We start from the raw sequence: 13,042 nt of genomic DNA on the forward strand, positions 1-13,042 counted from the left end.
ATTGGAACATTGGCAACATAACTCGGAATTCATTATCTCAATAAACCTTTTCATGAAGAGTAAAATTGATGATAATTATTTTAGTTTTATTTATCTGAAGTTCTGTATGTCTAATCAAAGAATATTGTGTTTCATAGAATAGTGATGTTTACATATTTATAAAGAATTTGAAGTTGAATTCAATGTAATGCAGAATCGTACTATTTATTTAGAGAAAGAGAAATTTGATTTATAGGTATGGAAATGGAATTTTTCTCTAGATTTATTCTCAAATTATATCAAATGTTTATTTATATAATTTCAGAATAAATTTCTTATCCACTAAATTTCCAAGGGAATATATTATTCAGATTTTTGTGATATTTGCTAACAAAGCATTCTAGGATAGTGAATAAGGCATCTTACTAGTTGAAAAACTATAATGGCTCTTCTTTAGTTTTTTTATCAGCATTTTTTCTTTCTGAAGACATATAGTTGAATGTGTTAGTATAATATAAGTGAAATAATTCGCATTATGTTAGTAAAAGATTCTGTTTATAATTTTGCATTTAAAAATGTGGAAAATGAAGTTCCTTGTAAGACATCTTCAGGGTCATTAACTGTCGTTATTTAATTTGACTATGATGTGACTTGACAACTACGCTACACAATAAATATAAGAGGTATAAGGCTATTAAAATATAGTTTCTTACATATCTATCATAATTTGATGTCTAAAAGTCCTTTATTGAACTAAATATGAATATCAGCCTATGTATAAGAGATTTGACTGAAATTAAACACAATCAGTATTCCCGTGAATCCACTGATCTCCAAAAGCTACTACTAAAAATAATTTGAAAGCTTCGCTGAATATATGTGTCCGTCTAATGATAACTTTGGAAAGATATATTAATCCAAAATTAATAATTACAGTACTGAAGTACAGGAAGCTAAATTAAAACGTTATTATTTAAATATTTTTCCCCATACATAATATAATAATAACATTGAACCTAAGCAAATATATTTCGATGTGCTTTATGCATTTTATAAATTTAAACATGAAGTCTTCTAAAAAATATTAAGAATAATAACAAAATATTCCTCGGAGAAAATATTTCTGAGGATTATTTTCCAAGCTACTTAAAATCGAATACTTAGGGGAAAAGTATAAAAAAAATAGAACCATATCAAGCGAAACAAATGTTTCATTATGATTAAAATAAGTTATTTACAATTTGTCAGTAATTACATATTTTGTTTTCTGTTTTGTAATTTTCTGCTCTTTTCACACTAGTCTTAAAAATCCAGAAACTTAAGAAATTCTTTTTATTGACCCTTGAATTATATTCTAATAAAAATAGAATATTTATATATACCACGATTATTGAAAATTGATAAAAAAAACTTCGAATGTTTATAATATTATTCTTTATATTAATTTTCCGAAGTCATATTTTTTATGTTTAGATTTAGATCCCAAAACTCGAAGGCGAATAAAGCTTTTACATCAAAAACACCGATGGCACTTAACGGTCATGGAAACAAAATCAGCTTAAAAAAATAAAAAAGGAAAATAAATATTTTTTTCAGAATATAGTTCTTTCTGCTTACTTTATAAGTGAAATTCTTGTTTTATCTATAATGTAATTTATCAAAATTGTATTATTTGAATATTCAATTATCTAAAGCTTGTTATATCCATTTTTCTCATTTCACATCAAATATATCTTCAAATATTTACCAAATCAAAAAGAAAATTATCAGTATCTGATTCATGTTGAACAATTAATCTCGTTACTAATTTTCCACATTGTTTTTGATTATAATTTTTAAAGATGCATTCCTATTGGATTAAACATTTTAATGAAAGAACAAATGAAAACCAGGGAAATGATTTACTTTTATTTCATAGTAAATGATATCAATTAAAAAATAAATAATATTTTTATGCAAAAAGGCTATTAACTTATTGTAAACTGGAAAAAAACCTTATTAACACTGATATATAAATTTCGATGCTACATTTCCTTCGACTTTGTAACATGTCCCTTCCTAATAATTTTGATCAGATGAGTTGACAATCCGAGTTTATCTTAGGTTTGTCAAACATATTTACTATTATTAAAATAAAACAGCACATAATGTAATACAGGTTACTTACAGAATAGGAACTGACAGGATATTCTTCTAATTATGCTATTCTTCTAATTAACCTAACAATGTCTTTCATTGCCTCCCTTCAAAGGGGTGAAATGGGGCAGAAAGAATTTATGCCTTTTCACCATAACTTCGGAACACATGGTTGAAAGAAAATTATTATTACGCCATTTTAAATTTAAATGCATTTGCTTTGAATTGTCATAAATTTTATTTCTATAGACTACTTTTCTTAATTCATTCAATTTTTCAAAATTAATTATAATATTAATTATTCATAAAAATTCCTTTGTTTTGCTGAAATAATGTCTACACCTAGGATGTCCCAAAAATGTGAACAAGCTTTTTTCTCTCTAATTATTGACTTTTGACATATATTTTCCTCCACAGTTTCATTAAATAAGGTAAACATTTCTTTAAATACTTTATCTTCTATGGAAATTAATAGCAAAAGTTCACTTTTTATACTTCCCCTATACAGTAAACGAGTCAATTAGTAAAATGTATCTCTTACATTGTGTATGCAAAGTTTCGGATTTTTATCCTCATGATTTGCAGTTATACGTTTATTTTAAAGTTTTGAAGGACCCATCACAAATTTAGATGGAAATATTTTTTTCTGAAATTCAAATTTATTGAACAGTGAAAAATTGCCATATGCAAACAAATATTTACTATAATCACCTAAATAAAAAAAGTTTCAGTTTGATTGATCGACAGTTGCAATTTCGACTATATAAGGAAGAACGACTATATTCGTGAAGTTCATAGGTTGTTAGAGCATTTAGATGGATAACTGTACGATCGTCGTCTAAAACCTTATAACTGTGCTCTATTTTAGATAAAATCAATTCCTTTTTTCTGAGAAAAGTAATTTGGACATAAAAATGTAGCTTTAATCGATAAAAAGGCCTAATCTTCAAAACGACAATTTTTATAACGGTACAAATCCCTTCTTGGTACTTCGTTCAAGGAATTTATCGTTTATTAAATTTTATACTGTGGGAACATGATAATGTTTTGGTTCGGGGTTTTGAAGCCTCAAAATGCACGGGTAGAATATTGGTGATATATCGCGTTTGAGGCATCAATTTTTCACTTTTAGGGTTATTAGAAAATAATAAAGAAGGTTGTCCTATTTGGCGACTTATTGCCAACAAAAAGTTACAACTTGACCTACATGCCACTATGTACCCGATTCTTCTGTCTGTTCAATAAAGGGAAAGGCCGTAAAAAGTTATCACCAGAAGAAACACAGATATATAATATAATTTTTTAAAATTTGTAATTTTTCTAAATGGTGAAAACTGTTTTGAAGCACAAACTATTTTGAGATAAAAAAAAATCACTCCTTTTCTGAAAGTTAAAGATTGCGAAGTACAATAGTAACATGATAGTTCCAAACCAATTTAAACCAAATTTTCACAAAAAACAAAACAAAAACAAACAAACAAACCTGGCCTTGTTATGAATCTCGAGCGAGTTTGAGATAAGAGGGAGAAAAAAAAATCTAAACGACACATGCAAACTCTGATAGTCACGTGATTGTTTAAACCGACTTAAACTGGTTTTTTTAGAGAAAAAATTTTAGAACTCGATTCATTTTAAGATGGTCAAAAACAATTGCTTTTCTAAATCTTGGGAATTGCGAAATAGGAATCATGTGAGAACATGAGGTTTTTCTTTGGATTGATACCATGTGGCTTAAAAAATAATGTTCTCACATAATAATATGAAATTTGCGATAGGAAATTTGTATTTTTTTGTATTAAAAAGCTTACTGGTATGAAAGTATCAGTTTAAAAGAAGAAAAATAAAAGCGAAATAAAATGAGAGCCCACTAAAAAATAAATGCTTAAAAATAATTTATCTGTTACCTTTCTATATATAATTATATGCTAACATTACTAACAATAATAAGCATTTATATTGAACAAATATAAGTCTATGGAAATGACTTTCAAGATATTCATAAATATTATTGTTCAATACTGAGATTTTGGCTATCGCTTAATACGTTCTTGTTTGAAAATATTTCATTAATGCGTATTTCCATACATTAAGAAAACTTATTATTTATTTTGAATCTGCAATGGTGGCTATCAGAAAATTTTTCAGCTCTGCTGACGTTTCTTAAACAAGAATTAGATATTAATCACATTTAGAACAAATTACTGCTGATTCATAACTAAGCAAGGAACAAACAATTATTCTATTTATGAAGTATAAAATTTAAAGACTCAAGAATGAGATTCACCGAATCATATCCCACTGTATTCAGGGCATATCATTGTCCAATCTCTGCTGTAAAGAGTTAAATTGCCGCCTCTTGCATACGATAACCCACTATACCGTTGTGATCCAACCGAGCTAATCGAACACGTTCTTCAAATTAGGAATGGAACGACAAATCACATGACACTGGCCTTAGAGATAGCATCAGCAGTCGACGAAAATGGGTTCATTCGGGACAGCTTGTTTTCTGTCCCAATGAGTCGCTGCTGATTAGTCCTTAGGGTTACTTTGAGGACAAGGATGCGTAACTATCAAAAATTCTTCCGTGGAGGGTAGAAAGATTCTCTCGGGATGGTCTTGCCCATTTCGAATGCCTGGAACTTAAAAATAAAAACTAAGCAAATTTTTAAAAGGCTCGGAATTTTATAATTATTAGGAGAAAAAGGAGGTAGAGTAGAAGTTTTTTTTTTTCATTTTATGACATCTAAAAACGCAATAAATTCGAGTATAAGAACCTTTATTTTAATATTATTTTCAAATAAAGCTAATCAATAAAAACTATTTAATTTTTTGAATTTTTATTTGTATAAAGCTATTTGTTCTTATATGTATTTGCCTATTGCATTCGAATTCAGTTGCCATAGTGTCGGACCATTCATTTAGAAAATTTTCAGATATTCACTAGTACGGGAAAAGTAATAATTGAAGTAAAATGTATGTACAAATTTTAAATTTAAAATCGAAATTTAAATATTTTTTTGTCATTTACAATAAATTAAGCTGCATTTATTCGGGGCTTGGAAATACGAATATCGTATTTATTTAGATTTAAAATGGTCATGTAAATGGCAATACAAATTATGCTAGAATCATGGTTCATTTATGCAATTAGATCATACAAACTAATTATAAATATAACAAAAACGGCGAGAAATTTTGTTACATTTAACAAAATATTTGAAAGAAACATTTCTTTACATATGGCCTTATATAATGCTGCTATTTTCACTTCAACATTGATCGGAATTTTTTACATCTTTATAAATACTCAAATTTTGCGAATGTATTTGAAAACTTTTATAGAAAAACGGATTTGCATTCGAAAGTAAAAATGCACGAATATACTAATGTTTATTAAAATGAACACAACAATACAAAGCCGTTTATATTTTAAGGAATACTTAAAACGCTAACCAACTCGAGATGAATAATATATCCCCAGTAAATATTTGTTTATTGATCGAGATTTCAGGTGTTATCAAAACATTTTCTTTATAATCGATTTCGAAAACTTTTATTTATGAGAGTTCCATAAAATTATTACCAACATTTAATTCAAACTATTTTGAGTAAAATATGATTTAAGAGTCAACATTTTTTTAGATTAAATTTGAAAGGTATGCTAATGCTATGAATCAAATCTATGAGGTTATGACTAAATGTTGTCTAAAAAATGAAATTTTAATGTGATATCCAGAGTGACGGAAATCTTATTTACTTAAAATTGTTTACCTCCAACTTTTTAGAATGGCTTTGAGATTTCAAATTAAATATTTGTATATTCACTAAATCATGAAATAACTATCTTATAAAATTCAAATAAACTAGTTTTTCGTATACTCACATACAAAAGGAGATATGAAGTATGGAAGGATTCAAATTAAGATAAAGGCAATTTGAGCATTATGGTCAATCATTTTTGATAAAGATCGCTGATAAACATTTATTTTGTTCAGCTCTGAACAGACTTTTAAATACTTGGAGCGATTCAATGTCAAAAAGCTTTGAAGAACTTTGCTGCAATGTTTCCAAGCGAAATTACTGTAGCTTCTCTTCAGTTTCAGCAGGTTTTCGAATTTCCAGATTCTGAAAAGGGCGAAACCAAACCCAAAGGAGCGGAGGGAAGACTTCTTGAAGTTTTATCTCAAGCTCTGAATTTCAAATACAAGTTGGTGACCTCTCCTGATAAGCAGTGGGGACACCATTTGGGAAACGGGACATGGAGTGGACTGATTGGTGTCGTCATGAGGGAGGAAGCTGATATGGCTATATGTTTCTTTGGCACGAGTGAAGAAAGAAAGCAGTTTATAGATTTCTCTGAGCCATATTCTATTAATGAATTGACTTTTGCTACAAATTTTCCAAAATTACTACCCACTGCGTACGCGTATATGTATCCGTTTGATTTAATCACCTGGTTGGGCATTTTAGTCGTTTTATTTACTATGCCCATCATTTTTCGCGTGTTAAATGTAACAAAGTTGCCTTACTCATATCTCTTGCTGAAAGTATTCGGGGCCATTGTTTTGCAACCAATAAATGAGAAAAAATTTCGTGGTTTGCTTTTATTAAGTTGTTTGTGGTACTTCGCCTCTTGGATATCGGCTGGATATGCCGCTGTTTTGGCTTCGTTTCTTTCAGTACCACTGTATGATACTTATGTGAAGGATTTCAAACATTTATCCAAAGTTGTGCAGAGAGGAGAGTACAAAGTTCTTACTCCAAAAGGAACAGCAATAATACCAGCCATGCAGAATACTGGAAAAGATTACTTGATTTATATCGCAGATATGATTGATAAGAATGATTGGTATGTTCTCTCAGATAAGTATATGGACGAGGACAATTTTTATGGTAAAACTGCCGTCTTAGGAGTGCAGCTCATGCTCAATTTTAAATTCGGAAAAGCTCCATTGGCGACCAAATACATTTCTAACGATATGGCTTTGGTTTTACCAGTGGCGATGGTTGTGAACAAGAATTTCTGTTGCAAGAATGAACTCAACAAGATTATTAAAAGAATTAATGGAGCCGGATTGTATAAACGGATCACTGATGATGAACTTTACAAAGCTTGGTTCCGGGCACAGAAAGAAAGTTTAGAACAGGAGGGGTATCATTCGCTCTCCTTGAATGATATTTCTGGTAGCTTATTTCTTCTTGGTATAGGCTATGGTTTATCTATGGTTGCATTTTTAATGGAAATTTTTTATTTTCATCTTTTGAGGCGATTTAAAACATTCAAATAATATTAAGAAATATGCGATATTCCCTAGATTTGTTTTAATTTCATTTGGAATGAAACTAATAGATTTTCAGATATTTTACATTAAATTTTATCGATACTTTTCGAATGATGATCTTGTGATTTTAAAATGTATTAAATACAATGCCTCTGTATAATCTTCATAAGCCTCCTATACGCAATCATAAGTGTTGAAAATTATTTGCTAAAAATGTTTGTAAATATATTAATATTTCAACTATAAGGATCAAATACTCTATTTTCAATTTCAAATATTTCTAAGATCAAATGTAACTAGAATAGTATAAGCTTTAAAATTATATGTAGTGCTAAGGCTGGCATAGCGTTACATGTAATTTTAATTTAAAAATTGTATTGTTATGATAATTTTTAATTCATCGTTCATAATGTATTTTTATGAAAGTTATTTATTATCTTAAGAAAAGTATTATCTTAGTGTGTATATTATCTTTTCAGTTTTAAGGTAGGAGACTACTTTGAAAAATCGATTAGTGGCGAAAATATCAAAGATTAATTAAAATCATTATTCTTAGTTTCAAAGTAGTTTCCTTCGTAAACAAGTTTTGAATTTTATTTTAACTTTCATTCTTTGAAAATTCCTTTCATTCTTTTTCAATTTTGCATAATGCTACATTTTTATTGTTGTCTTTTATTACCTTTTAATGTAATTTTCTAAAGAGTTCTAAAAAATACCTTATCATTAAACTCTAACACCTATTTTTTGCTCAAATTTAATATAACAGCTTCTTAATGTGTGTGCCGCGCCGAAGTAAGAGAATAAGTATTCTTTCAGTTGGGAAAATTTTATAGTTTTTTTTAACATTTGTAATTGGAAAAAAATGAAATTATACGTTGCTAATCAGCTAAACACTCATTTTTAAAGAATGCATTAAAATAATTTTATTTCTTGTTTCAGAAACCAATAATATATTTTTAAGCTATCCGCAAACCTTTGTGCGAATCATTTGATAAGTTTCTTGGGAAGACATTTTTTTGTCTTTATATCACTTTGTAGACACTCCCCCCCCAAAAAAATCCATATTTATTTTAATTTCTACATATTTTTTAACTTATCTTTCTATTATCTCTATTATCTTCTTTAACTTAACTTTCATTTCATAGGTTTTTTCTTCATATGTCACATACTTTAATGGAATTTAGTTGTATTTTATGATATCTAATATTTCCAAAATATATTTTCTTGCATATGCAAACATTTATAGAAAAAAAATTAACAAGTGTCATTCTAAAGATTTTTTTTTGGAAACAATTACATATACTTAAAGTTGATTTCTTTTAGCTGTGTAGTGTAGTGGAAATATGCTTAATTTTCATTCAAACCAGAAAGAAAAATATCGTAATAATTGTCAAAAAATTTGAAATCGAGTTTTTGATGATTTCCTAAGTTTGAGACATGCCTGAGACCGACAAATACGTTTTTAGAATTTTGTCTTTGAACACAATGCCACCAAATCTCTTTGTGCTATATGAATAAAATTTACTAGACAAAGTTTTTTCTTACCATAATTATACATTGCTGTTAATTTTTGTAAGAGGTCCATTTCCAAAATTTTATGTCTACCTGTCCAAAAACAAGTGAATGCGATGGCTAAAGGACGTAAAACACATATACGAATATAAATCAGTACACTATTTTACCATCTGAAGTGCATATCTGAATTAAATTTTGAACCATGTACATTTTCTTCATACGTCAAGGCTGTCTGTCGATCTGTATATTTATATGTATATAAATGCGATAATTCAAAAGAACATGGCTTTAAAAAGTGAACGTGGCATGTATAGATTTCTTGTTGTAGAATTTTAGATTTTTGTCAAATTTGAACTTCAAAACTTGTCCTTTCAAAACTTTTGGAATTTTAGAACTTGTCCAAAAAAAAAAAGCCCACCATTTCCATATTATAATTCCTTGATTATTCTAAGAAGCAATAAATGTTTATGTGCGGATACCTGAAAATAAATATCTGAGCACTTGCTACGTTCATAGCCTTTCTCAATGTCTATGCAGGAAGTAGTAGGATTACGTTATTATAAAAGACTATGAGAGAATGTTTTAATCCATATTAAAATTTAGAATAAATAATGAAGTAAGAAATATTGCACATCAGAAATATACTTAATAAACAAATCATCTGATTCTTATGCTGCACTGCTCAAAACCATTGCATCAATTCAAGTTTGAAACTCATTGAAAATTTTACATAATGAAAATGAGTGATTTTTTGCAATATTGTAAGCGTCAACATACGTTTGATTCTGCTAATAGGCGTAGTTGATTTTGTCATTAAATTGAATTGTCTAGCTAATTGATACTGTTAAAAAATGAGAATTACTTGCATTTTAATTATGAGTTATTTTTAATAACAAATTATTGAACTGTGTGAATAATCGAATGTGTTTCTAATGATGTAAGAAGATTTAAGTCGAATTTATAGCAAATTTGTATCCATATTATTTATTTCTATTTAGATTACTACAAATGTGATTTTCGCTTTATTTTATTATTTTTATGTGATTTTTGTTTTATTTAAAAGTTTATGTAATTTATCACTTTATAATACCTTATTTACCTTATAATCACCTTATTTACCTTATAATAAAGTTGACTTGGATTATTGTAATGCATATGTGGCGTGTTTGTAATTCTGTTGAGAGAGTGTTTTGAATTTTATAAGTAAAAAATTCTTAAAAAAAATATAGAAAAAGTGGTATTTGTTACTTTTGCATTTTATACGAGGAATTTCTCAGAAAATTTGTGAACTATTAAAAAAATTTTTGAAAATAACTTTTAAATGCACATTTTATAATATTAAATGAAAGAAAAATATAGAAACTTATGTAAAGATCATTATTCAATTCTGTATTTAATCATCACCATCAACAACAACGAAATCAAGGTTTTTTTAACTTTTGCGTAATTCTAAACTATTTTGATGCAAATTCCTTATCTGAAATATGAATTCTTGCCATTATCTTATGAGTACTAAAGTTTTAACACTGAAATAAGAATGACGAAATTTTAAAATATCTCCAAAGAAATGCTAACATAAAAAGTAATAAAAAAGTTTTAATGGTATTCCCATTTTCTTAAAATTCTGTAAACATATTTACTGATGTGATTTCTGTTTAGAGAATCCTTTTTAGTATCATATTTATCACAAAGAAAAATAATTGCCTAAATAGAAAAATTCATTTTTTTTGTTGTTCAAGTGTTTCTCGGTTCGATGTAAATTCAACAAAGGATATCATTTGTGATGTATTGATCCTATCCTTTTCTTGCTTACAATTCGCAAGGCCGGTGACGACTACATCAAAGTTCCATTTGCCAGGAAGATAGGTTCCAGATTATTTATTCATTAACATGTCCGATGGAAAAAAAAAGGATCACACGGGAGAAGAGACAAAATGAGAAGCAGGACACGCAGCAGGCTGAATGGAATGCTCCTGACGCTTGAAATATTGACCAGCAGTGCGAACTGATTTAGTTTAGACTAAAAACTTTACAAACTTTGTGTCCAGAAATTTTCTAATATCAGTTATAATAATTTAAGATAAGGATGAATTTTAATCTTCATCATAAATCTTTTTTTATATATATAAAAAGCGAATCAGCGAAATTGGTGCTAGATTTTTATATAACGAATATTTGTTTCTAATTTTTTAAATGTCAAATTTCCTAATGTCCGAATTATTTCGAGGTATTCGAATTTTATCCGGAGTAGCTATTGCCAGGCTATAGCATAGATATTTTTTTCTGTATAAAAATATCAGCAAGGAGGGTGCTATTTGGCTTTTTTTTTTATTTTTTTTTTTACAAAATTTGAATTTTGGATTTGTGGAATTTTGATTTAGTATATTCTTAAATAGTTTTAAAATAAATATATCATTTAAAAATGATTGAATGCATTTATGACAGACTGCAAAAATTGTTTGAGAATTTGATGAGAGCAAAATAAGGAATATTATATAATTTCTTAAAAAATACATGGATGAATGTGAGTTAGAAAATTTAAAAGTAAATATCATTTTTATGAATATTCTTGATTCCATCTGAGATTAAAAAAACTATTATTCACCAAGATATAGTATGTATGTTAAATATATCAGACTGTAGCAGATATTTTCACTGAAGTATTCGATTATTAACAAATAGCATCCATTTCATCTCAATAAAGTGAACATTTTTTAATCATACAAAATTCAGAAATTCCTTTCACTAAAACATAATTAGAGGTTAGTCTTAAGTCTTTATAGTGTTTGGCAGAGTTTTGAAATTATAAATATTAGTTTACTTCGCAATTTTATTACTGTCATTAAGATCTTTGGACATGCAATACAAATGATATAAAGATTGAAATACCATTTCCTTTTGCCAATTTTCGATTCCTTCCAAAACTCCTTCGGATGCTTTGTGACAACTTGGGTAGTATCAAATATCTTTTATAAATTATGAGCGACATGGGAGCTGAGCAAATACAGTTAATATTATTTGACTCTGCATCTGAGTATGAATAATGTGGAAAGTTATACATCTACGTAGACGACTGACATTGTTTAAAATTAGTTATTTGGCTGCCCATAATGTGCGAAATTAAACCCGAATGCGTTATGAAGAGAAAGAATGAAGAAATGCGACTTTCTGTTCAGTTAACATGATTAAATTTCTTAGTAAGTATTGCCACAGAAAATAGATGGGTTTTCTTTCTTAGAAATCTACCAGTAATTATTTCTTAAATCAATTTTTCGGCTCAGAAATTATTTGCACGTATTCAGAAAACTAGAAATAACGTCAGAAGAAAATATTTGTTTGTTATCCCATGGTCAAAACAATTTGAAGTAAAATTTGAACATACTGTTTCATTTTTATTTTGATGGGTTGAATGAAGGGGTTTTAATATTTCCACACATTTTATCACTTATTTCCAAAAATAATAAAAACAATTTATTCAAAAAAAAAAAAAATGAAAAATAAAACTGCTTTACTATCGAGGCGGATACAACTATTGAATTAAGATAAAGATTCATGCGTTTGATAAATCTCTTTTTTTTCAGGGGCATTGGGACAAATAGCTAAACGCATTTCAATAACACCGTTTTGATCCTATTTGCTTGTTGTGGATATTTCAAATTAAAAATTAAAGATAAAAAGTGAAAAGTTCAAATACAGTAATAAAAAAATCTGTGAATGAAAATCCTTTTTCAATATGACAAAAAAGTACACTACCTGCTTTAAAAATTTCAAATAAAAAGATATGAAATACCATTGAAAATAGCCAGGAAGAAATCCGATTTATCATGTCTCTAAATAAATCCAGCAGTTCATCTTGGAGAGAAGGTTAACTATCATGCTATGTAAATTAAGAAAAAAATTCCTAATAATAATAATTTAAAAATTTGCATAAACCGTGTTATCCATGAATGAATGATAATCATCCATTTAAAACTGTCTCTCTCAACTATTTTCTGTCAGATAGTTTCAAAACAACTAATAATATATACAAGATGTTTCAGAAAAATGGAATATGCATTTATTTTCCTAAACATTGTATCTAGATATATGTATTGAATTACATTCATCAAATAAGATACGCAGTTGCA

The 13,042-nt window shown here is 28.0% G+C and overlaps 1 protein-coding gene across 1 annotated transcript; it reads left to right on the plus strand.

Moving 5' to 3' along the window:
• Positions 1-6,179: 6,179 nt before the first annotated feature.
• LOC129965650 (glutamate receptor U1-like) lies at positions 6,180-12,514 on the plus strand. Its single transcript, XM_056079731.1, has 2 exons — positions 6,180-7,343; positions 12,497-12,514. The coding sequence occupies exons 1-2, from the start codon at positions 6,180-6,182 to the stop codon at positions 12,512-12,514; spliced, it is 1,182 nt and encodes a 393-aa protein (XP_055935706.1).
• The last annotated feature ends 528 nt before the right edge of the window (positions 12,515-13,042 follow it).

This window comes from Argiope bruennichi, chromosome 4 (assembly GCF_947563725.1).
Source record: "Argiope bruennichi chromosome 4, qqArgBrue1.1, whole genome shotgun sequence".
Taxonomy (NCBI): Eukaryota; Metazoa; Arthropoda; class Arachnida; order Araneae; family Araneidae; genus Argiope; species Argiope bruennichi.